The sequence below is a fragment of the Lagopus muta genome, chromosome 15 (assembly GCF_023343835.1).
Source record: "Lagopus muta isolate bLagMut1 chromosome 15, bLagMut1 primary, whole genome shotgun sequence".
Taxonomy (NCBI): domain Eukaryota; kingdom Metazoa; phylum Chordata; class Aves; order Galliformes; family Phasianidae; genus Lagopus; species Lagopus muta.
The window spans coordinates 5,235,520-5,260,901 of record NC_064447.1 but is presented as its reverse complement, the minus strand read 5'-3'; the positions used below and the strand labels follow the sequence as shown (position 1 = coordinate 5,260,901).

Sequence of the window (25,382 nt, the reverse complement as noted above, 5' to 3'; positions counted from 1 at the left end):
CTCAATGAATAGATGCATACAAGCCAACGACATTGTATTTCTCCTTCCTCTGCCCTCACTGCTTCAAATCTCTTGTCTTCAACCTGAAACCAGTGCTGTTGTATTTCCTAACCACACTTTCAACTCACAGTGCGTTGGATTTCACAATTATTCACCTATTCTCTGTGAGCACACAAAAGCTTCTCCCATAGATGTCTGAGGGGAACAAAAAGCATGAAGTAGGTCTTACTGAAGGCTTCTAAATACATAACTGCCGTGTTCCGGTTATGAAGGCATCTATCTTTATCCTTGTTTTCTTGGAACATCTGTCCTTATCCGTGGATTTGATTTGTTTTTAACTTCAACATGAGTAGAAACGCAAGTATACCAGCCATATTACCCAAACCACCTGTTCTCAAGTTGTTTAAACCCCTCAACAATTGAGGAGTCCACCAACTGCGTGCCCAGTGTAAGAGATGACGCTGTGCTGACCACAGGAGTTGTTTGTATGGGTATATGTACGTAACTAGCCCAGCTGCTAATGAAGAGGCTTGTGACATTCCAGGGAGAGGAAGGCCCCTGGAGACAGGAACAAACGATGCACGTTCAGCTGCCGCTGTGCGAGCAGTGAAACCCTTGATTACCTTTCTGGCGATATCTCGTAGCTTTCTGAAGAAGTCATCTGAGGCATGGTTGTCTCCACCCTCTGACTGTATTGGTTCTATAATGATTCCAGCCACAATCTTCTTTTTTTTCCTGTACTTGACAATCAGATCTTCCACCTGCAAATCAATTCATGTTACATTTTCTTCTCATGACCTTCTCGTATTTCTTCCCAGAAAGATTAAAGCTCAGCACCAGCACTTCAACCTTTCATAGCCATTCCTGGCTGTAAAAGTTCCTGGCAGGAACCACAAGAAATCTGTAAGTGTCTGGGATTTAACTGCCTTCTTGTTCGTAATTTTTGGTGAAGTTCAAACCACAGTCTGAACCAAACTATAAGCAAGTTGTTTAATTCTCCACAGTGTAAAAAGTACAGCAAATTTCAGCTGAAAGTATCATCACAGTTTGCTCTGCTGTTGCTGCCATTCCATCCCAGATTTAAAACATGTAGCACAGAACAGATCTCATCTGATGCATGAATGAAGGCAATCTCCTAAATTCGCATTTTTTGTTCACTTTGCGCGTTTTTAAGTTTATCTGATGAAGCACTGCAGAAATTCTGTTGCTGATAAGGGGCTTACAGAGGAGTTTTAATTAACCTTGTACAGCCAGTCATTAGCATTATTGGTGTCAGTTGTACTTCAAATATCCCTTCACACCTTCCAGGGCCCACAGCCTGTGTAGGCTGCATAAAGCAGTTCTTTCCCAAGAGTGCCAGAAAGCAACTTCAAAGACTTCCAAGACAGCATTCAGCTTTCTTTTTTTTTTTTTCTTTTTCTTTTTTCCTTTTTAATAATGGCTGAGGTTTGTGGATCGATTTTTCACATTCCTCCCCCCCAGATAAGCTACTATCACAGGGCAGCAATTTGCTATGCTTTCAGTTTCCCCTCCTGTGCTCAGGAAGGCACAGAATGTGCCCGCTCCTTCCCTGCAGCTGTCAGAGGATCTTTTTTTTTTTAATGTCTTTTTTTTTTAATGCACAAAGACTAACACAGAAAAGCTGAAAAAACTGAAATACTGGTACAGGTCTTCTGTGCCAAGCGTTACAAACACACCATGCTCTCTTTCCAAAACGTGGCAGACCAGTTCATCCGGACTTAAGGAGCTGCTTCTGCACCTGAACTTTATGTTGGTACAACGCAATGACAGCAGACTGGCTGCTCTTGTGCAAAGCAGGGCCAAACTGCTAACTGTAAACAACAGTGAATGCTGTATTAATCACAAGCTGTTCCAATCCCCGAAAACATCCCTTCAGTGAAAAACAACTAAACCTACTAACACCATTCATCGTTTCCAAACAAAATTAACAGAAAGCTGCCAGTGAATTTGTTACCTCCTCTAAACAACGGGCTTCTTCCTGTTGATTCTCTTTCACAAACTCTTCCAGAGGGTACTTTAGTCTTGGAAATGGAGCGATAGGCCAGTCCAGCGAGGGGATGTCCAGTTTGTGAATTGCTTTAGAGTGAGTTGTAGCTAAGCAACCTAAGCCCAAAATAACAAGAATTAGAGTGATATCTGACATGGAACTGTACAGGAAAAAAGCTACAAGAGGTGAAAGATTGCTTGACGTCAGGACTTCCTGAATTGCTCCATGTTTTCCTTTCCTGAAATACTGAGTAATAGGATTTATTCAAGGCAGAGTGCAGTAGCCTCTAAGCATCCATTTCCATATGCACTGTTCCAGAAGGACAGGAGGACCTCTGTCACTGAACAGCAGTGCTGGGTAGACAGGTTTCACTCAGTGGAAGAAAATCAGCCATGGAGCTCTGAATTACAGTCCTAACAAGAGGCTAATGAGTTTGTGTCTGGGACTGAGCTGATATAAAATGTTAACCAGGAGTGTCATCTTTTTGTGCTGTGGCAATTTCACCCCAGGAGCTGGATTGCTAGTACATGTAGGAAACCCTGGATTCAAAAATAAGGGATTTCGTATTCAGAAGATTTAAGATTAAATCCCACTGTCACTCGAGGATGGTTTCAGTACTGGAGGGGCTTCTATGGCCAATAGGCCTGCATCTGCTCTGCTGGCACTGCTTGTCTCAGAGCAGCCGACAGCAGCTCACTGCGGGGCTGGGGAGGAGGCACTGGACATGGCAGGGCAGTTCTTACCGAAGGTCCTTCCGTGGAAGCCACCCATGAAGGAGAGCATGGCATAGTCAGGGCAGCCGGGGGGCTGGAAGCAAAGCACACAGGTCAGCACAGAGGTGCCAGAGCTGAGCTGCTGCCCACAGCCTTCCTCCCCGGGCAGCAGCCACCAAAGATGGTTACGTTGGCACATTTAAGAAGCACGTGTCACCCCCCGAGAGCTGCCTGAACTCCTAGATTATATCATAGCATTAATGAATATTTGGCAATTTATACTGGCAATACTATTGCTTTACAACAGCAGATCATTCAATGCAATCAGCCCTTTCTGGCACAAACAACTGTCTGTGCACCGTGTACCCATGTGTGGGGGGTGGTGAGGCCTCTGAGCAGAGGTGGGGCTGCAGTCCTGAGAGCTGAGCCCCGCAGCGCTGCTGGGAAGCAGGTTTCAGAACAGGCAAAAGGGGGCTGTGGTGAGGGAAAAGCGACCCAGAGCAGATCACACTGCCCAGGCCTGAAAGGAAACCGCAGCCTGGGGAGAACCCACACCACAGCAGCTTTATGCTGAGGGACTGCAGCCCACGGAGGACCTGCACAGGGCAGTGGAAATGTGCGAGGAGAAAGGAATGGCTGACAGGAAGAGTTATGGACTGACTGCTGAGCCTGGTAAAGGGACGGCGGGGCCACGGGCACCACAGCGGATTCCCTAAGAGCTGATAAGCAACTTCTTTATATGCTACAGACCGCCTTGATAGCAGGCAGAGATACCAAAGCAGTGAGCAAGAGCTGCCTGCTATGTTATGTCCGAGTGTCTGCGCCTGGGGCACCTCAGAACAGCACACGGCTTTGATGTGCTGCACCATGAATGAAAGAGGAACCATGAGGAAAAACATGTAACTGCATACTGCCTGCAGTTCACAAGAAGGATGTACTTAAGCTAACCCCAGCCGCTCCAAAGGCACAGATTACCTTTCTTTGCATTTCCCTTTTACCCTAGGAAAAAAAGGCTTACTACCACTTACACACTCTTTAGACCTTTGGTCTAAGCTATGTGCTCATGGATCCAACATTTGTAACCCCCCAGAAAAAGGCATGAGTTGCTCTGAAAATTTCCCACCCTCAAACTTTAAAGAAAACTTGATTTGCTCAAATGTGAATCTCAATTTTTAGAAAGCTAAACCTGGCCAAAAGGTGACAGACAGTTCCACAAGTCTTGGTCATCAGAAAATTCCTCCTCCTTCAGGCCATTAGGTGCCATTCCTTCATTAGGATGGGTACAGCCATCTCTCTGGACAGACTGCGAGCAACACTAGAGAACTTTAATTCCAAAGACAAACCCTCCTCATTTTTAAAGCTAAATGAAGTCAGTAATCTCATGCAAATGAATTGGAGTGCTTTTCACTAGAGAAGTGACAACCATGGGGCTGAGACCAGCAGGTTACATGCATCTCAAAGAAGAGATCAAATATGCAGTTTTCTGCTATTGCAGCGAGTTCAGATTTGTGCCTGGCATGAGTAAGACCACCTCAGCTGAAAGCTGAGTAGGACTTCAGAGGTTTTTCTGCTATATCTCTGTTTTCTCATCCCACCTGTTATCAGTTGAATTTTAACTACCCTCCTGATTAGTTTTAAGCCATAAGATCACAGCTTCTGGAAAAATGAAAACGACAGTCAATATTATTTGCAAAAACACGCATGTATTAATAATCCCTATGGGCCCATCCATCATCTAATTCCCTTCCTTGGTATTTCATGAAAAAAGGAAGATCTTCCCAAGATCCATTCTGTGGACAGATGCAGAAGAACACTACCAGCAGGTCCTGGTATTTCTGTTGGAAGCAGTTTGTCTTTCCCCATTTTTTAAGTTTACAAAATTGAGATTCCACTTCAGAGACAGGAAAACCAATTCTTCCTCCCAGTCTTTTCTTAGAAACCCAAGCCTACATCTGTATAGTAAAAAAAGCCCCATGTTACCTGGTTAATCATGCATGATTCCAGTTCCTCTTTTGTGACATTATTACGGCCCCTCTCCTTGTTCTGCAAATAAACAAAACAAAAACAAGCAGCTACCAACAGTTTTCCTTTAGTTGTAATCAATGAATTTATACCTGAGTTACAAGTTACTAGTTTTGTTATTCCAAACTAGAGGTAGTGAAGGCCATGGCTCCTATGGCTGCAATGTGCATTTTGTAAGACAAGCTATTTCAGGTAATTGTCAGTTTAAGATGTTGGCCCTAATAATGTACAAATAGGCAAAGCCAGTCTGTCCACTCACTCCTACACGTTAGGGGAAAGAAGACTGCTGTTCGAGAGGCTGTTCCCAAGGAATACATGACCTTCCTTGGGTTTTAGGTTAAACCATTTCTGGAAGAAGAAATAGATCACACTGTGTGGTGAACAAAGAATAAGCACAAATACCACATACATTTTCTTTCTTTCCTTTACTTCTTAATTTCTGAAATTGTATCAATTAGAAATTGAAAGCTCAGAAGAAGGCTTTTTCATAAGGAACCTATATTAAGATGAATATAAATAACATCACACCTAGAGAGCCTCTGACCCTTACTTTGCTTTGTAACAGCAGTTATGTTGATGAATAAATAGATTTCTACTTTCAAAACTACAAAACAACAACACTGTTAATATTTTACTCACTCTGTACCACATAAATATTAATTTAAATGCATTTTCATTTGAGCAGGATCCACAAGCCATGGTCATCACCTGTGGCAGACCCTTGGGAGCCACCTGTCAATAAAAAGGGAAAATCACTTCAAAATACTGAGCTCAACTATAGTGAAAATTGAATGTAATGCAATTAGTTTCAAAGTAATGGGAAACCAGCCATGCCTGGGATGAGGAAAGCTGACTTCTACTGCAGCTGAAGAGGCTCAACACTTATGCTACCTCTTATGAAAGCACAGTGAACAGAAGTAAATGAAAAAGCATTCTGTCATCAATTCTTGAATTCACATTGAAAGGCGCAGTATCTGTGCTGAGAGCAGACATCACCCTTCCACACTGAAGCCTGGGGAAAAAGGTTCCATTTCGTCCCCTGCTGGTTCTGGTCTCTTGAAAGAGCTTCCCTCCGGCAGGAGGACAAACTGCTGACCCACGGTGCTCCCTACGAAGACCCCACATCTCCCCTTGACGTACCCATGTCCCTAAACACAGAATGCAGTAACTCATCACAGCCATCTCAGACTTACTGATAACAAAGATTCCTTCAGTCTTTCTGAAAAGTTCTCCGGAGGTAAAATCCCTAGGGCAGGTCTGTTGATAAAAGTGCTCTACAAAAACAAAGGAAGAGAAATTGTTAGCTTTCAGTACTATGTGGAAAATATCGTGCTGATACAGAGGCAGTTACATCTCATTCTTTTCACAAATAACAGCCATAAATTTGTACTGTTATGCTTCCTGGGCAGTAGTGGGCAGTGCAGCAAGGAGATCAGCGAGAAGCTACCTTGCATACTATTCTCCCCATAATCAGAAACATGCATTAAATCAAGCTCAAGAACACTGACTATGATGTATCCAGACAAGCTGGTGAAAATGCTTTTCAACTACATTCTGCTTTCATGAAGCCTGCTGATTTGTACTGGAAACACTCCAGTTAAATATTTCTTGTTCTGGTGCCTTTTGTTTGCACAGCCACCCTTCCCTCTGCCTTACCTGGAATTTTAGGTACATTCTTTATTGTGCACCACAATAGAAGATTTCTAGCTTGTCAGCATCATTGTTTCCTCACCTCTTCTTTTCTCCTTTCCGTTTCCTGATTAAGGTCTGACCTGAATCAGGTGCTACTACTGCTGACATAGTCCCAATGGTTGCAACGTGACCTCTCCTAACATAGTGCTTGCACAGCTGAGCTTTGGTAACTCAAGTCTTTACGGGTCTCCAAGAGGAAATAAGCTACATCCCAAGCTTGTACAGTTTTCATCAGCCTTCCATCTTTTCTCACTACAGGTACTCATTTATTCAGACCACAGTAAGAGGGGTGAGTGGTCATACTGTAAAATCACAGCAAGCCTGGAGGCAACTCAGAGGCTCTCTGCCTCAGCACTGCCCCAGCAGAGCCTTGCAGAGCAGGGCCCAGCCCCACAGGGCTTTGGGAGAGCTCCAAGGAGGAGACCCCACAGCCTCTGGGCAGCCTGTGCCAGGGCTCCGGCACTGCACAGCACAGCAGTGCTGCCTAATGGGCAGAGGGAGCTGCTGTGCTCCGGGTTGTGCCCAGTGCCTCTGCTCCTGGCACTGGGCAGAGCTGCAAGGAGCCTGGCTGTGTCCTCTCTGCACCTCCCTTTGGGTATTAATGGACAAGGAAGAGATCCCTCTGAGCCTTCTCCTGCTGAACAGCCTCAGTACAGGTAGAATGTTTCAGCAGAACTCTGAGATAACCAAAAGTCACATAAGGTATAACAAAGTGTGAGCTAGGACTCAGTAATTCATACAAGTGTACTAATTCCAAACCACTATTTGCTTCAACAGACTTAAGCTTAAAAAAAAAAAAAGTAACACCTTTACTAGCAGATAACCACAAAGTTCTTGTTTAGTACCTATGAGAACTCTTACTTGACTTTTTACATCACTTTAGAAGGCAATTCTCATATAAAATTAAGAGATATGAGACCATAAATCTGTCATGAATTTGATTATGGGTTGTCACAGTCAATTGACAACATTTGCCATTAAGCAGAAAAGTCAATTTCTCTTTTGTTATTAATGAGATGCTCAGTACCAAGAGAAACGTAACACTGATATCAAGCTGCTATGGTCTCAAATGAATGGTTGCATATTTTGTTCTTTATAGCTGGCTATAAAGAGGGTACATGGAGCATTACAGATAAACAAAAAAACATCTGTCCAAGAAAACACCAATCCTGTTGTTAACTATAATCAAGGGCCCTCCATTGATGCGTATTACTCAAAAAACAATAAGGCTGTTTTTTGAGTACTAAGGTTGGCACTGCAGTCAGACCCCAGTGTCTGCAGTGAGGCTCCCCCAAGTTCTGCCCTTCCAGCTCTCCAGCCTCAGCGCCACAAAACTGCCCTGCAGAAATGACATTCTGCCTGTGCTGGGCTCAGAGCAAAGGCTGCCAGGAATGGGCAGTGCAGTCAGGGACAGACTGCCTTAGTGCCACCTTCTGCCCTTGATCAAACTGATGATCAGAACTGATGATCTGATTTTCAGAAACCAGAACAGGGTACCAGTGTTTTTGATGCAGGAGAAACGGGCCTGATATTCAGGCTGGCAGCCTTTTCCAGCTTAAAGATTAGCAACTGCCACCACACAATTGGTTTTTGTTTTGTTTAAAATCTGACTTTGCCTACTACTGCATTAAACAAGGCACTGCCATCTCCAGAAATAACTTCATAACTCAATGAACTTAATGTTAAGTAGAAATACCAGTGCTTCCACGTGTCCAAATCTGCCTTCAGTAACTCTAGAATTTCTAGCCTTAACAGGAGACTTATTTTATTTTCAAATTCGCATCCTGTGTTTCTGGGAAAGGCAGAGTTCCTCTCATCCTGAAGGACAGAGAACTATTAGCAAGCTGCTAAGAGGCCCAGGGAACCCAAACACCTGCGCTTCTCTCACATGTTGGCCTCAGCTTTGCTCTCCAGGACAGAGCCATGAGACTTCATGCAGGCAGCACAGCCAGGGGATCTGGTGGTGTGCAGCCAAAGGCCACACAGCTCAGGTCTGCATGGCTGCATTCTGCTTCTCAGTGAAATCACAACTCTGTGCATAAACATCTCTGTATCGTGTATGTAACTTGTGGTGTTTAAAAGTAAAGGGGTAAAATTAATGCAAACAAGCAAACCCACAAACTGATTATGGAACTCCTGTCCAAGAAACGAAAACACGAAGCCTCAATTAGAATGCAGCTTTTTTCCAAATACTGTCAGCACAGTGTTGAGGAAATAAGAAGGTGTTTAATTTAAGAAGCAGTTACGTGGCCTTGAAATCATCCTGTTGCTGAACTCTTCAGTTTTCAAGCGCATGCCAGTGGTTCATGATTAGGAGATGAGAACCAAGAAACACCCCTCAAAAAAAAAACAACCCACAGAAAACCAAACCAAAACAAAGCAAAAAGAAGCAAAAAAAAAAACAACCCTAAAATACAACATTAACAAACAGAGCATTCCAGATGTAAAGTACCATTTTCATATACAGAATACTATGCTCTGAAGGACTTGTGCTTGATTTCGGCCTCAAAAGCCTCAGTCAAGAACATGGCTAAAATAATTAATTGGAAACTGTGAAGGTGGGTTTAAATTGGCTGCAAACATCCCAACTGCTTGCACTGACAAATGTTTCCTTATTGTAAAGCTTTGCATACTTTCTGATGTCTTCTTAAACACAACCAAGCTATCTTCATCTAATGAGAAATAAGACAAGCAGATCTTACCATACTTTCAAAGTGAGTCATTACGTGTTCATTATCAGCCTAAGAGAAATTGGAGAAGACTGCCACAAGGAGGGAGAGAATGCCTTCAAGTATGTTGGAATTCACTTACCAGGTTCTGTGGCTGCTGGAGAAGCTTTATCAGAGATGGATGGCTGTAACCTAATTAAAAAGAGAAAGAAAAGCTGTGTCTTGTTTATGTAAACTAATGTGGAGAGTGACCCAGAGAATAACTTTATTCAGACTTAAATTCTGTTTAACATGTGTATGATTCAACTATCAAGGATACAACTTCTTTGAAATAGGACAGTTCCCCTCTTTTACACACTTGGTATCAGGTAACAGCACAGTGTATTTCAGTACATACAGTTATAAACCCAGCACAAAAAGAGATGAACATAACACTGATCTTCTGGCAGTTGAACATCACAGTTTCTATCTCGTGGCCTTTCTATGCAAGATGCTGTCAAACTTGCTGGGAAGTGCACGCACTGCACTGCATGCTCTTTCCTAACCAGCTTTCTTATCTCCCTGTTTTCCTCTAACACACTTTTTGTTGGACAAAGATGCTTGTCCTTTTTACCTGTAACAGTTAAAATATTAAGGAGGCTTCAGATTTAACAAGGCAAAAGAGCTTAATTTATACTCATTGATGTTACATGAGATCCCCTGCTTGTTTACAGGTAAACCAATGGACCTGATGTAAAAAAGATACTCAGCACAGAAAATTGTGTTTTAAACCCAATTTTTACATCTGAAATGTCAACGCCACAGACTTAACATAATAGTTTGAAACTCTCTTGCAGAAACAGTTGGAAACCTCATCTTCCCTACCGCTCAAGAAGCCATCCTGCTGTAATGTTATTACAAAGGCAAATCACGCCCCTGATTTCCCCATTCTAGTTGAATGACAACAGCCTTTATTATCCTGCCTGAGCAGCAGAGCATTTGGTTACAGCATTAACAAATCAATTATAAATTCCATCTTGAATATTTTAGTTCAAAACAGGAGAATATCCAGACTGTTTTTTAGCTGCACATCATTCTGCAAGGTATCTGTTAAAATGATTATGAAGATGATACAAGTGGCTATTTGGACACAGGCAACTAAGCCTGCATCGCATCAGCTGCCATGGGACAGACAGACACAGCTGAGGGCTGCGGCGCTGAGAGCTGAAGCTGTGGCTGCAGCCCTGGGCACCCTGGAGAGCACAGCTTAGGAAATCTCAAATTACCCCTGTTATAAAACAACCACCAGCACCTAGGAAGCTTAAGCATTAACTCTGATACTGCTTGTAAAAACGTGTGGTTCTGTTGCTGGTGCTAAGTTAGCAGGAAGAATGCAGAGACCTTTGTACCTTCTGTTATGTAACACAAATCCAAGGTTTCTGTTACCCCGTAACCCATCTTCTCCCATCCCCACAAGACGATGCCTTCCTTTCCCTTCACTTTGTGCCCCGCAGCTCTGTCTGCCTCCTCCAGCACTCTCTGCCCATCAGCACATCCTTGCCAAGGCACAGTAAGAAAGAATCCTTAAACCCTGCCTTTCTGAAGGAGCAGGAACGGAAAGATGCTGACCTGCTGTGTGGGTTTATATTAATAAATCTAACCCTGGAAAGACCGGAATGGTTAATTATTATGTAACTATTGCAGACAAAAGTCAGACTGCTCCGGGGCTAAGACAGCAGACAGGAGCTTGTTTCATTGCCAAGGGCAGCACAATGGTTTATAGCTTTATGAATCCACTCTCCAGCACCTTTGAATCAGCAGTGACAGAGCTGGCTCTAAGAGAAGGGCACCTGCTCCATCACTGTACCTGTCTGTCTCCATCAGCACAGCAGAAAAGAACTTGTCCTCCAGGCTCACGGATGTGCCTGTTTGCAACGGGATCAAAACTGCTGAAAGAAAGAGATGGAGAAAGCCCTAAGAAATGAACCCCAGGCTGCTGCCAGCAACACCAAACTGCACCTCTGTGAATCTCCAAGAGCAAAACAGGCCTCACCATCAATAGGAAAAAAAGATTACTTCATTTGGTACTGCAGGTGGCGTGCATGTAAACATGTCAATAGACCCCTCCAGGCATTTGGCTTCAGGGGGTTTCTATCTCAATTACACACATTGGACACAGGTTTAAAGGAACATGTGTTACTATCTCCCCCAAACTAGGTGGTTAAAAAAAACCAAAAAGTTTTAAAACAGAAACTGCCCAGAACATCTTTGCCTGCAGGTTCTTTATACTTCTTATCTCTCTGCACTGGTGCTTATTACCTCTCACCTTCTGCTGATAAGTACATTCCTGCTGTAGCAGATTGTTATTAAATCTTGGGGAGCTCTGGCTGATTCACAAAAGATCCCACTGAGTGCAGGTGCAGAGATAAGCACCGATGACTACAAGCACCTTGATCTGAGAACGTCAGCTCACCCACAATCCTCACCAAGATTTTCTTCTGGTGTCCGAGTTAGGACTTATCTCTCTCACCAAGGACACTGTTAGTGACCTCTGCAGCTTCACTTTGCTACCCTGTCATTGAGTTCAACTTAGAAAAAACTAATACTGTGTGTTCAGTCAGATTTAAGTCAGCCTGTATTACATTCCCATTTACTTGCTGCTGCACATCACAGATCCACTGTGCGTGAGATGCCATATGAAGTGCTGCACTGTAGCTCTTACATGGCACACTGCATTCCCTTTCTATCTGTCAGCACCCTGAATGCACTTCAGGCAGTTTTCCCACTGCACATTCTATTTTATTTCTTGAATATTTGCTTTAATAAAAGTTCAGCAATCATTAGGAGAGGAGGAAATGAACTGAAAGAGACCAGTTAAAATCCTGTTTTAAATCAACGGGATTTCAGGAGAAGAAATCCACACTCAACTGAATAAATAGCCTGGAAAAATTGTTTTGAAGACATGAATTTTGTTCACTTAATTTTCTACTCCTTTCAAACTATGAAACTCAGCACTGTCCCATGCCTTAATATGTGACAGGACATTGAATGAATATGTCAAAGATGCATAAATGGATGACGAAATCCCACTGGAGTCCACATGGCCCACTCCTCTTTTCAGCTCTCTCATGAAAGAAAGGTTAGCTCAAGCACAGAACATGCTTTCCTGTTAATGTCTTTAAGTTAGATTTATTATATTAGCGTTCAAAAACGTAACATACTATTACAGAATCACAAGGTACCCAAATCCAAGCAGACAAAGCCTAAACCACGGAATGGCAAATACAAATTAATATTAGAGCTTCTTCTAGATACTGCTCTGTGCTCCAAGTGAGCCATAAGGACTGTATTTTTAACCCTGTTTCCCCAGCTGTTTGAAAACACCACAGCACAATACAGCAGTGTGGTATCCTGAGCACAGCGAGGCACACATTATGTCAGCCTTTTGTTGGGTTGCTGTTAATTAACCGACTTGTTTTCCTGAGAGAACAAAAGGACAAAGCAAAACTTGTGGTATGGTCGTTTCCTACCTATGGGGATGGATGAAATCTGAGAGTAGAGATCCAGCATGCGATTGCCATCCACATCCACGAGGTAGTTCCCTCGGCTCTCTTCGTAGTTGCAGAAGAAGTGCACAGCTTCGGCATTCTTAAAGAGAAAAGCAACAAGCAATGAAAGCTTTACGTAGCAGCAGCGTGGAGGAAGCAACAGCAAAATCTGATAAAGATAAAAAATATGAAGACACATTATATCCATTCCATGGGAATTAACTGCAAAGCTACTTTTATAAAGAGGAACTGTTAAGAGTCGCCTGTTCTAAGGAAAAAATGGAGGCAGAAAAATGTCCATTTCTAACATCTGTCAGATAGCTAACAGGCAACGACTGAACGACTCCAGGTGAACAGAATGACTCTGCCAGTCCTCAGTGAGGAGGAGGGAGTTCCAGATCCGAGAACTTCCAGGCTGAGAACGCTCAGGCTTCTTTACTCAGTGAAGCCCCAGATGATGTCTGCAGTTACACAGAACACAAACCTGGCACGGATTGGCAGCTGTTTCTGAAGGAGCTTAAAGGCAAGAATGTACTTCCTTTCACATAGAGCAAGCACAAGGGTTGAGGAACTGCTCATCCTGGGAAGGCAATTAGCACACAGGCTGGCACACATCTAAGGCCAAATACTCCTGTGTTCTCAATGGCCGTGTGGTAACTCAAACGACACATACAGTGTTCCACTGATTACAGACAAATCACTGATATTAGCAAAACAATTCTACAGTATTGAAAACGAACTAGAAAAGATTTTATCCAATCGTATACACGCACCATGCATCATATACTTGGCATTCAAAGCCAAATTCCACATTCCTCTTTTTTTTTTTTTTTTTTTTGCACAGAACTAAACATACAAAACCAGATTTTGAACTAAGTTCTGGAATCATAGCACTGACACCTGTACTGAACTCAGAAAATGTGACCAATTACCTGAATTCCATTCAGCTGCTTCATTAATTCCTGTAGGAAACAAACAAAAAGAAAATAGATCAGCCTCAGGAATGTAATTGCTGAATGCCAACAATCATAGAATCATAAAATGGCCTGGGTTGAAAAGACCACAATGATAATGCCGTTTCAACCCCCTATTACATGCAGGGTTGCCAACCACCAGACCAGGCTGCCCAGAGCCACATCCAGCCCGTAAGAACGTTTCCTTTATGTGACCACATAAACTATGTGCAAAGCTTGCAATCTCATCTTATTACCAGGCAAGTGCACTTGCCACATGAACCTTCACAGTGCACGGGCACAAATGACGGTTAAAACTATGGCACACTGAACTGCGTGGGCTGCACACACAGCTTAACTGTGTGCCTCCAAAAGGAAAAGCTGCCTTTGTACTGCTCAGCTGAATGGAGAAGAGACAAATCACATGTGTGGAAGGAATACTGGCACACTGGCTCTAGAAACACAGCTTTAAAAAAAAATAGAAATCAGTTTCTTAACATGCAGAATAACTGTGCCCACTGTGTTTGTGCTCCATGCAAATTCCTGTGTTGCAAAGGAGGCAGCATGCAAATTCTTGAAGAAAATTATTTTGACACTGGAAGCATTTGTAAGTGCCCTCAGCTCTAATGCTTGCTCGCTTTTCCTCTGCTGATTTAACAGCTTCTGTTCAAGTATGGACTCTGACAGAGGAGAACTGCTCAGCAAACTGAAACTTTGCATTGTTTTCCACACCAAAGCATTATTTTACATCACAAGAAGTCAGCTGGGCTGCCCTGCAAGTAGCCAAAGTTGCACAGGAAGCAGAGAGGCCTTTCAGCAAATGGTGCCCTTTGGCTCGCAGTTACTTCAAATGAGAAGCTGACAGCTGAGTTCCAGAGAAATTCAGCTCTCTCAGAGAGGGGCAATGCAAGGCAGGGTTTCCCCCTTCCTGGCTTTTCTCCGTCAGCACTTTGATAAAAGAGGCACAGACTGTTGCGATGTGATTTTTATCCATATCAGAATTAAAGTTTGGAATAAAATTTGTTTTCTAATAAGTTAAATGCTGCTAAAGAAAAAAATAAATAAGCCACTATGCTTTGAGAACTCACCCGAGATCGTGGTCCAGGAACTTCTGTCTTCATTAGAGGTCCATCGTAATCAAAATCCACATCAATTTTAGCTGCAGCTTGACTGATATATCTGTGCCCTGCAGGAGATAATGATAACCTGAGTACAGACCATAATTTCTGTGTTCTCCTTCAGAATAAATATCCAAACCTTACCTGAGTGTGAACAGTTGACAGATGAGACCAATTACGTCGTGCTGTCTGAATGGAACCAAATATCTCATCTCTTTGACAAGCATGAAATAAAACTAATACCAGTGAGGTAGCTTTAAAAAACCCCCACAACAATGAAGTGAGACGACAGGGCAGCCCTAGAGAAACAGAGGCAAATCCTACTGTAAGGGACAGAGCCCACGTGCCTTCATTACAGTGCCAAGCAAACAGAGCTAGGATACCCGTGGCACCAAGCAGATGCAGTTAGTAAGTGCCAAGAACCACTTTGCTTCTGGTGGATCCCTCCTGGATACATGTACATTCCTTCAGGGGGGTTAGAGGATTCACTGTGCATCTGCAACCAAGGAGGTATAGACTCAGGAGCTTCAGCCAGGTGCCCAGCAAGAGACCACGAGCATGGTGCATGCACTGTCATTAAGTGCTGAGCTGAAGTGATGTCCTTAACAGCCACATCTGTGTCACAAAGCACCTGCAAGCCTTTAGCCAGAGCAGTATCAAAGACAAATTAATAAGCTTCACTCAGGGGGATCACCTATGGCCCAGATCAATACCTGAAGGATGAGGCACAGCCTTCAGTCCATGACAGGCAGGTTAACCCGGAGCGATTTGTGAAGGCCACGCGAGGCCCTCGGCTCCATTCCGCCAGCAGAGAGGTGTGCCACGCAAGCCTGGTTTGGAGAAAGTTTATCTGAAAAGTCACAGCACTTGGAAAGCATCCCTTGCTGCTCATCTGGGGAAAATTTGGTCTGCAAAGATAAATCTCCTCAGCTTTAATTCCGTGTGCTGTATCCGAGATGCGTCACTGCCTCTCTGCAAGCTATTAATAGGTTTCATTACAGCAACACCACTTCATTTTTGTGTCACTGTTTAGCTTTCATGTAAATTGGAGTCTGCATGGCAACTGTTCCACCAGAAAAGACAGCAACTGCAGATACATAACCAATGAAGCTGCAGATAGAGCAGGCAGCCTGTAGAGACTCCAAGGGGAGAAGAGACCCAGCTGAGCCATGTGCCGCTGACTCCATCCGTGATGGGATACAGCAGCACACCAACACTGAATGCTTCTTCTTCTCCTGCATTAACCAGCATTTATTTTATAAACCTCAGTAAACAACAGATAAATAAAAACCTAATGAGCTTCCTAGAAGTAACGCCGACCTTCCTTCTGCTGGTGCTCTGGGCTGGTAATTTCTGCGTCATAGATTCTGAAAGAACTGCATAACAGATTCATTATAACGCCGCCCAGGAACGTGCCAAATAGCACAGGGCTGAGAGGAAAGTAGCTTTACAGTAGGTAGCTTTAAGTGTGTTCCCTTACCCGACCCGCAATGGCTACAGCACACCCCTCTGCACCTGTCACACCAGCACCACGCAGCAGCCAGTTGAGAGACTATGCGCTCCTATTACAGCCATGCTCCTCCCTCCTTGAAATTCATACTGCACTACAACTCACACGTAAACCAGCCCTCAGATGTTTGATGCTACGCTGTTGAACCAATGGACCAACTCAACCTGCCGACCTTCTGATGAAGAGCAGTGGAAGAAAGGTTTCTCCTGTTCTACTAATTTTGTGTAAGAATGGGACCAAATGATGTGACCACAGCTCTCGTCTTAAGAATGTGAAGAGGTAAAGAGCTGCAGCAGGGTATCTGTCTCTGAAGAATAGTTAGTAATGTTTTTTAATTACACATAGCTAATATGGGGCAGCACAGCAAACAGAGCACCTCCTGACATCAAATCAAAAGTCAGAAAATAAATGATGAACCTAATTATCAGAGAGCACATCAGCTGAATGACTTACAGTGGATTTTCAACCCACCTGTTTTATTGATGGTGGGTACAGTAAATCAAATTCTGCTTTTCTTGCTTCTTGGAGGCTATTCAAAAGTCTGTGTCATGCACGATTTTTGTAAACACCAGAGTGTGTAACACCAGCAAATCATCACATCCTTCCTTTTCACACAGCAGGATGCCATCACTTGCTAGCAGACAGAAAAGCTCCTTCTTCAACTCCTGTTTTCTAAGCTATCCTCATCACTCACCAGGTGTCTTGTGCAGCAGTTTTTAATACAGAAACATATCGCTATAGCAACATAATTAATGTAAATACACCCTTGCATCACTTTCTGATGTTAGTCACAAAGAACACTGCTGTGAGCAGGTCTCAGTGTTAAGCAGCAATCTTTGCGAAGGAGAGGGAGGTTCACCACAGGTCTAGCAAGTCCTTAGGCCTCCACAATGTCTGAGCAAAAATACACTGATAAACACTGCTCCTGAGAGCACAACAACTGGGTGTTACCCAAGAGAAACTCCAGAGGAGGCACCAAAATTATCTAAGTGTCATTAAGAGGAGGAACTACTCCCAAAGCTAAAAAATAGAAGACAGAAAAGAAATGCTGGCACATTTCTCAAGTGCAAGTATTCTGCTGTGCTAAATCACAGAGTGAATGTCCCCCAGCCCCGACGAGGGGCGCTGCATGTGCCACAGCACACAAATATCCCACGTGTGTTTTTAACTTCTACCTCACAGTGTCTATCAAACCATCTTCCAGATAGAAATTTGAAGCATGGAGTCCCTGACGGCCAAAAGTAGGAGGACTGTGATTTCCTCCAAATCCTATTTTAGGTGCTGCGTGGAATCTGTTACTACCAGCTCTTGAAACGGAATGGCAAAAGCCCAGGCTAGCTAGAGGTGTTTGGAAAGTGAACATAACTGTTGCATAATATTGTGAAAACTGAGACTGCTATTTACAGAGTGCTTACGCTGTAAGATCAGAAGCTGTTGCACATGAGATGGACTGTGTTTCAGTACTCTCACATGCACACTGGAAATTTTTAAGAGGAACAGGGCTCTCCAAGGACCAAGACAAAAACTGGTATCAAACAGTGCAGAAGTGGAAGCTCCCATAAGAAAGAGTAAGAACAGCTGCCTCCCCTCACCACAGCTGAATCCCAAATCGGCTTCTCAGCAGAGTAATGCGAGCATCAAGCTGCTAGTTTGCTTGTAGGTCTTCCAGATAGCTGTGATGGGGACAAATCAATAACAAATACTAGTATCTCTCAGTCTTCACTGCAGCATGCCTGTGAGATAAAGTGACATTATCCTCTGTAGGGAGAGAGGAACCGGGCTGAGATATGATAGGCACAGCATCAGACAGTTCACACGAGGCACTGCAGTAAAAGTGCAGAGATTCTGAAGAACATCTGGTCCTATGAGGACACACTGAAATGTAGATAGATAGATAACCTGAGACAAAAACACTAAGTGTTAAGGAAGGTTTCAAATACATAAAAGGCTCGCAAATTAAAAATAAGCATTTCAGCCTCCAGGTCCACCAAGGATAAGACAAAGAGTAAGGAGATGATTTTTCCCCGTTTTGAAACCTAGGTTAAACATTAGAAAACAGCTTGAAATTTAAGGTCTGTTCAGCAATAGAGCAGACCGCCTCGGGAAGCTGCAGAAGCCATGCTGCTGGGTGCCTTTAGGAACAGGTCAGCGTCCCTGGGGAACGTGGGCATGCACTAATGCAAACTGATGCACCTTAAGGCAGAAGACTGACCTTTTGGCATGCTGTGCAGTTCAATATCCAAAGATGAATTCAATCCCTTAGGCTAATCAGTAGGAAACTGAACCTGGATCTTTAGAGTCACAGCCTGTCCTCATAATTATGGTACAATCCCCTCAGCTAACAACAGAATGCTGTTAGATTGCTGGCTAAAATTGACCTGAAGCTCAGATTTTTCTACAAGTGTGAGAGTCTCCTGCCTGTTCTATATCCAGGAGCACCGCAGGATAAAAGACTGCCAGGACTGCTCCTTCTAGTGAGGGCTTCTATTGCTGCTTGGTGTTTTCTAATCCCTGAAGACAGGCGCACACAGCAGCCTGCCCCAAGTGCGGTGGAGCTGCCATGCCACCTGCCAACAAGGCCCCACATTCTTTGCCAGAAGCCTGCTTTCAACATGCTTTCCCATTTACAAGTTTTCTGAAAGCAAAGATGGACTAATGGAGTCCAGAGCTGCATTCCTTTTGCACTGAAGACCTACATCTCTTCAGTGCAACATTAAAAGAAGAGTCAGCCCTGTGCGCCCATCTGCACCCTAATGACTCAAGAGTCCTGCACAGCTGTCACAGCCCGTGATCCTGGTTGGAAAGCACCATGGAAGAATGCAAGACACTGGGAGGAACATAGGAATGTGGAGCACCCACACTGAGATGACAGATTAGCTCAAAGATGGCTCACGGAGGTCTGCTTGCTGCAAGCACTTTCCGTTTGCACTATTGACCAAACGATCACTGCTCTTGCACAGCTCAGATAATCAGTGCGTCACTCCCAGAAATAGAAGGGCAACCAGTCCTCAAATACTGAGCTGGGACTTTTCCAACAGTTGAAAGACCAAACTTGGTGCCCCTAACCAAAGGTCAGCTGCTCCTCCAAGTGTATTATTTAGAAGAAAACCAACTAAATCTAAGTTTCTGAGCAATGGAAGGGTTTTGTGTTCAGCACTGGCAAAAGAAGCACAGAGGCACAGCAGGAGGGTGGGATGAGAGAAGAAACTCAGTCACACAAAAAGCCATTCAGCCATACTGCACTCAGCGTAGCAGCACATAAGCTGGATGCCAGACTTAAAGCTCTGTCCAAAAAGACCAACAGAAATCTGTAGAATCTTGAACACCTATTTCACAGAGATTGCAGGGTCTTGATATACACACACATGCGCTGAAGTACAAGCATTGGGCCAGGCAAGAACTTGTCATCACATATTTAGGAAAAAAGTTCCTGATGCTACAGCTCAGTGTTCATTTTACAATGCAGATGAGTGCAGGCAGAAGCACACAGCCCAGCGAGGGCCCCCTCTTTGCACCCACCATGCAGAACCTCCCCATGACAGAAATCAGCATGGTCACACTATGTAATGTGAAGGGGAATAAGAGTGATTTTGATGGAAAATATTTGCATCCCTGTACCGCACAGGGTGAAAAAGTAGCCCTGTGGAGGCTGGAGAACTTTTTTTCAGTTAATAATTTGCATTGTAAACATGCAAAGTTAATGAGTTCTTCAGTTTGCAAACTTAAAAACCACAAAAAACAACTCAGCATCCCTGCAGGCCGCTGCTGTACAACTGCATTGTTATACAAGATGCAGAACAGTGTTCTTCAAGTTTTGAAAGATGCACCACTGGACAAACCTCAGCAACATTCAGTGGAATTTTCTCCGCTAGAATTGCTATTGTAGCAATACAAACCAAAAACCACAACCATCACTTACCAAATATGAGCAGCCTGGAGTTCTGCTGCAGACAACAGCTCAGCTGCCGACTAAGCAGCATTGATGCCATTTTGTATGTTCTCTACTCAAAAAGGCTCAATCTTGATGCCGACGTTCTGGAAAAAAAAAAAAGAAGAAAAAAAAGAATGAAAACATTTATTCATGTCCTGCAGATGCAGCCACTGTGCCATTCATCTCAGCTTCTCCATTCAGTGCCATGACGGCAAGCTGAGCCCAATGCTGGGTCCTGTTCAGGCAAAGGACTCCTAGAGCAAATCTGTACCTCCCAACTTTAATTTAGCCAAGAAGTAAAAAGATAATTTATTTTCCCCTCTTCCCTTGCTCATCTACTTTCAGCGTGTATCTTAGACTATATTAAACTTCCTTAAAAATTGTTTCCAGCCACAGATCCCTCAGGCTAAAAGCATTACTCAGATTCAACCTTAAGTTTATAATAACTTCATCTCAGTCAAGAAGACAGCAGGAGAAACATTAGGAAATAAAAAAGAAAACTCATTCTCTGAAGAAACCCAGCATCTACCAACCAATGACATCTATGAGAGCTGGGCTTGTTCAGAGCACAGCAGGGAAGGCTCAGGCTGCACCCACCCAGGTGTGCAGAGCCCTGACCAGGAGCAGGGCTTACAGAAGTGGCAGAACAGAACATAGAACTCCTTGCCTGCGGAGATCTATTAACTCACAGATAAATTAGTACTCAGGGTACAAAGAAAATCACCTCTGCCTTTCCAGACAACTGACACAGCACTTGGATTCTTGTAGCTTGCTCTGAGTTCAATTTTCTTTTCAATATATTTTGAAATCCACCAAGGTGAACAAACACTTGCACAACGTTGGTGCACAGCTTAGAAAAAGCTGTGTCAGCTTTGTGAGGCGTTGGGGTCAGAGATGTGGAAGGAATGGGATGCTTGGGCAGACAACAGGAACTTCTCCATAAAGCAGGGTGTGTTCATGGATTCCTTAGTGTTTTATGCTTAGCTTCTCCCTTCAGTTGTGCTAACCTGTGCATTATCAACGAGCAAAGAATGAGCTCCAAACCTCACGTTTCTTATTTCATTATCATCCTCCAATGAAAATCATAGGTGAGTCTGAGTCAGTGAAACCACCACAGCAGAAAACAGCCACCAAAGGGCCCATCGGCCCCACAGCTCTCACAATGATTAACCACCCCAATGTCCTCTGCTCAGAGCTATCTGCCTGCTCCATACTCTGGAAAGCGACTATTCCCTCTGTAACTTTGCTCTGTGAGATCTAAGTGCCCCCACGAGACTGATAAAAGCTAACCTGAGCACCCAGAGCAGCGTGAACGTACCAGGCAGAAAGCTCAACCTGCCATGAAAGCACCACATCGTCCCAGCCCCCTTCATGGCCATCTCCCATGGGTGTTCTGCTACAAACTGACTCCCTGCTTTCTCCATGATGATATCTCTTCCCATCAAAATCAAATGCAGAGCCCTACCCATTGGTGAGCAGGTTCCTTCCAGCAGCACCCACTCTTCATCTCCCAGCTGAATCTCCTTCATGCCTGCCCCCAAAATGCTGTCTTTTATCTTTCACTTCTGTTTGCCTTTTATCTAAAGGCCTTTAGTGCTCGAGATACGATACTTACACAGGCTCAAAACAGCATTTTGGTATTGCCTTTCTGAAGCACTCACAAGAAAAGGTTATCGCAAGAGTTTTAAAAAAATAAAGCAGCTCAGCCCTAATTTTCAGTGGCAGCTGTTACATAAAAAGTTTCACCATTTCCCAGTCCAGAGTCAGAATGAATCACGTAATATCACATCTGAGCATAACTAAATTCAACTTCTTTTCCATCTCCATTAAGCACACAAATTCTCACAAAAGATTAGCTGATACAAGTGGTACATTTGTCTAAGCACATCTTATTTGGTTATCATAACAAGCAATTGATTTTTGCTTTCATAATCCATCTCTTGATCAACTCCCACTGGCCTTGCTTGCTCCAGCACCCCCAGCAGCAGAGACAGATTGGAAGCCAAAAGAAATCAGTGTGTGTACATGGCCAAGCTGCAGCACAGAGCTGCTCCACCGGCACCACAGACAGTGGCAGCTGCTTTCAAATCCAGGCACAACAGAGCCGGCAGTGTCAGACAGCAGACTGCAGATAGGGATGCAAAGGACAATGTTCAGATTGGCTTTGAGATGAAATGCTGGGCACCTCAGACTTCCAAGAAGTGACACCTTTCCAGAGAGAAAAGGTTCACAGAAATCCTTGTATTATTTTTCCTCTGATAGCAACTGAATGAGCTGCACCAGGTTAGCGATGGCTGTGCACAGCAGCTGCTCAGAATGCATGTTAGAGGCAGCTGATTGCAGACACATAAAGACAAATTGTCTCCATGGGCTAACAAGCAGTGGGGGGAACCCCTGGAAAAATCCAAGAAATTAGTGAGGGAACCCAACGCTCAGGGTGCTCAATGCAGACACCAAAATACAGAAAGTAGGACTCTGTACAACACTCTCTCACTTGCTAACAGGGAAGCTAATGCAGCATGACATCCCTGCTTCAGACCACAGCTTGCAAAAATCTGTCTCCAAAACATCCTCAGCATAGATACAAAAGCAAGAGGGGAATACACAGACATTACAAAGCATGGATTAGAAGTCAGCACTGCAGGTTTGTGTCTCTGGCTTCCAGTTCATGCCAAAGACACAGAAGCCTATTTTAAATTCATGGGGGCACCTTCAGCTGTCTCTCAGCTGCTCCAAACCCATTTAACCAGGAACAATTAGGTGGTTTGGAAACAGCAGCACAAGCTGCACACTGAAATTACCCCACAAAGTCTTCCCAATATGTATCTGAAGAGGACAGGGAGGTAAAGACAAATTGATTCTTTGTTGCTGTTTTCCTTCATTTGACTTCTCTAAAACACACAGCACCGGAGGAATCATTGGGTTACATATTAATTGTTGTGAAATACAAGGCATCTCAAACTACTTGCTAGCCTTGTTTGCTTGGATTCAAACATTTTGCTGAAAATCAAGTGAGGCTTGCCTTCGTTTGAATTAAAAGGGAATTCCCTTGACTTTGCAGGACAGCAAGTCCAGCCACTGCTACAAAGACCCATGACAGGATAGAGCATTAGAGTCCAGTCTTCTGTAGAACTGATCTCCTCTGAACTCATTTCTCCTTTTCTAACATCCATAATGCTCCCCATCTGCATATCAGGGCTCTTCAGGCAGCTTTTCTGGAAAAGAATCAGACTGAAGTGTAATAGAGGCAAGCTGGAAACCTTAGATAACAGGGTCACAACAAGGGAATTAATAAGAAGGAATCATGGCCCCCATCACACAGGCTGGAACTGCCGAATGCCAAGAGATGGGATAAGCAGTTTTGGGGTTTTTTGTTTTTTGTTTTTTTAAAGAAGAAAGGTGGGAAGGCTGAGAAAAAGGAGCTGGATAGGACTGCAGCTTCTGAGCTGAGAAGGGATGAGCGTTCCAGCCTCATTCGTGCCATTGAGCATCTCTTACTCTGTGACAGCGTGACAAGTTCAAAGGAAAAATCTGCCTATCCCTCTGCAGTCTGCACCTCACAGACTCCTAAAAATCCCCTGCTGCTCAGTTTTCAGTACTGTCACTAACTTCTGGCAGATATCATTCTGTGTATGGGTCCCACAAAAACCGAGTGCTGCAGGGCGCTCTCTTACAAAAACAAGGAATCCAAGGCTGGTTATTACAGGGGGACAGCTCTGCTGGTTTCCAGCACTCACGAGCAGGCACCTTGCATGTGTTCAGTACTGCATCTCATGTACCTTACTCATATACTCAGCTTAAGGACATCCCAGAGGATCTGAAGACAAATCTGCAAATTCACAAAGAGTATGGCTGAGGTGGAAGACAGAGTAGTTTGGTCTGCCACCCTTTAAATGTAATGAAGTCTCTCCTCAGGTCTGCATCTGAGGAAGAAAGGGCCAGCCTACTGACAGCGCATATCTACGTACAAAGATTCCATACATGCAGCATTTGCTGTTTGAAAACTGCACTGCAATCACTGCTGTCCTTCAAGGAAGGTCTGCTTCTTCCCAGAGATCAAAAAGGAACAAGCTGAAGGATTTCATGTTATCTGTATTACTGACAGCGTGGGGTGACGTGAGAAATCCTGACATACTGCTTTAGTCATTTTAACACAGTAACCAATAAGGTAAAAAAAAAAAAAAAAAGCCTGCCAGCATGTTGTTGTATTGAACTGTTGGTCCCAGAAGCAGAGCTGAGTTCAGTAACACCTTTAGAGTAACGAAAGCCAGAGTGCATGCAGTGAAGTACAACAACTCCTTTTACTTCAGCAAGTTTTTCTCACGACCTATTTCATTGAATTTTTTTGCACTAGCTTGCAACAGCATTTACAAGAGAGGTTTGCTAGACTATTGCCAGGTATTCCTAGTGATAACTAGAGCTAAGGCTCTAAGTCCTCCTAAGAAGTAATTACATGGAAACTTACATCTAGTGCCCACATAAGGCTAGCATTAGACCTTCTGTGCAGTGCTCATTTAGGCAAAGCACAGAACCGAGCTGAAACCCCCAACTTCTGGAAGCACAGCACCCAGTGCAGCGCTCATCCCACTCGCTCCTTGTGCGGCTTTGTCACCAATGGGCCCACAGCCCCGTCCTCCAAAGCCCAGCCCACACTGAAACACAGCAGCCCAAGATGCCGTAACCAAAATGACTTCTGCCAATGGCTGACAAGTGCAGCCTTGCAGAGCACAGCTTGCCAAGGCAACTTCCACTGAGCAGCACCACCAACCAACCAAGACAGTGATGTGAAAATGGATGGGTGCATCGACCACCAAAACGGGTGACACAGTTGCTTTTGCCATTGATTCCTTTAATAACAGCAGCGGCTTTGTGTAGAACAGGATGTAATTGGAAACCCCGTGATTGTACTTAAGTTGTCAAGGACACAGTTGTCATAGTTACAAGTAAAACTCAAGTGTCTGTTATTCATGGTTGCTTATTTATTTATTGACACCAACAGGATCAAACATTCCCATTGCTGTTCCAATCTGAAACGTGAAGACTGGTTTTGTCTTTCACCTCTTGAACAAAGCAGTAAATTCTGCACAGAGCAGCACAAGTCATCCCTAATAAATGGGCTTATTACAGGCTTATAAAGCAGCACAGCTACTTTCTCTCACCGCATCAGCCAGCACTCAGTCTGTTTTGGAAACAGCAGTGAAAGCCCAAAGCAAGATGCAACACACAAGACAAAAATATG

The 25,382-nt window shown here is 43.9% G+C and overlaps 1 protein-coding gene across 2 annotated transcripts in view; it reads right to left on the bottom strand.

Moving 5' to 3' along the window:
- ABAT (4-aminobutyrate aminotransferase) overlaps positions 1 to 25,382 on the bottom strand; it is a 39,866-nt gene that overhangs the window by 4,907 nt on the left and 9,577 nt on the right. For both annotated transcript variants that reach the window (XM_048962127.1, XM_048962128.1), the window contains exons 2-12: positions 20,132 to 20,247; positions 14,673 to 14,770; positions 13,564 to 13,593; positions 12,614 to 12,731; positions 9,247 to 9,296; positions 5,937 to 6,017; positions 5,383 to 5,475; positions 4,702 to 4,764; positions 2,752 to 2,815; positions 1,976 to 2,124; positions 624 to 761 (exon numbers count right to left, since the gene is read on the bottom strand). In XM_048962127.1, the coding sequence (XP_048818084.1) occupies positions 624 to 761; positions 1,976 to 2,124; positions 2,752 to 2,815; positions 4,702 to 4,764; positions 5,383 to 5,475; positions 5,937 to 6,017; positions 9,247 to 9,296; positions 12,614 to 12,731; positions 13,564 to 13,593; positions 14,673 to 14,770; positions 20,132 to 20,201 (954 nt within the window). In that variant the 5' untranslated portion in view covers positions 20,202 to 20,247. The remainder of the gene's footprint in view (positions 1 to 623; positions 762 to 1,975; positions 2,125 to 2,751; positions 2,816 to 4,701; positions 4,765 to 5,382; positions 5,476 to 5,936; positions 6,018 to 9,246; positions 9,297 to 12,613; positions 12,732 to 13,563; positions 13,594 to 14,672; positions 14,771 to 20,131; positions 20,248 to 25,382) is intronic.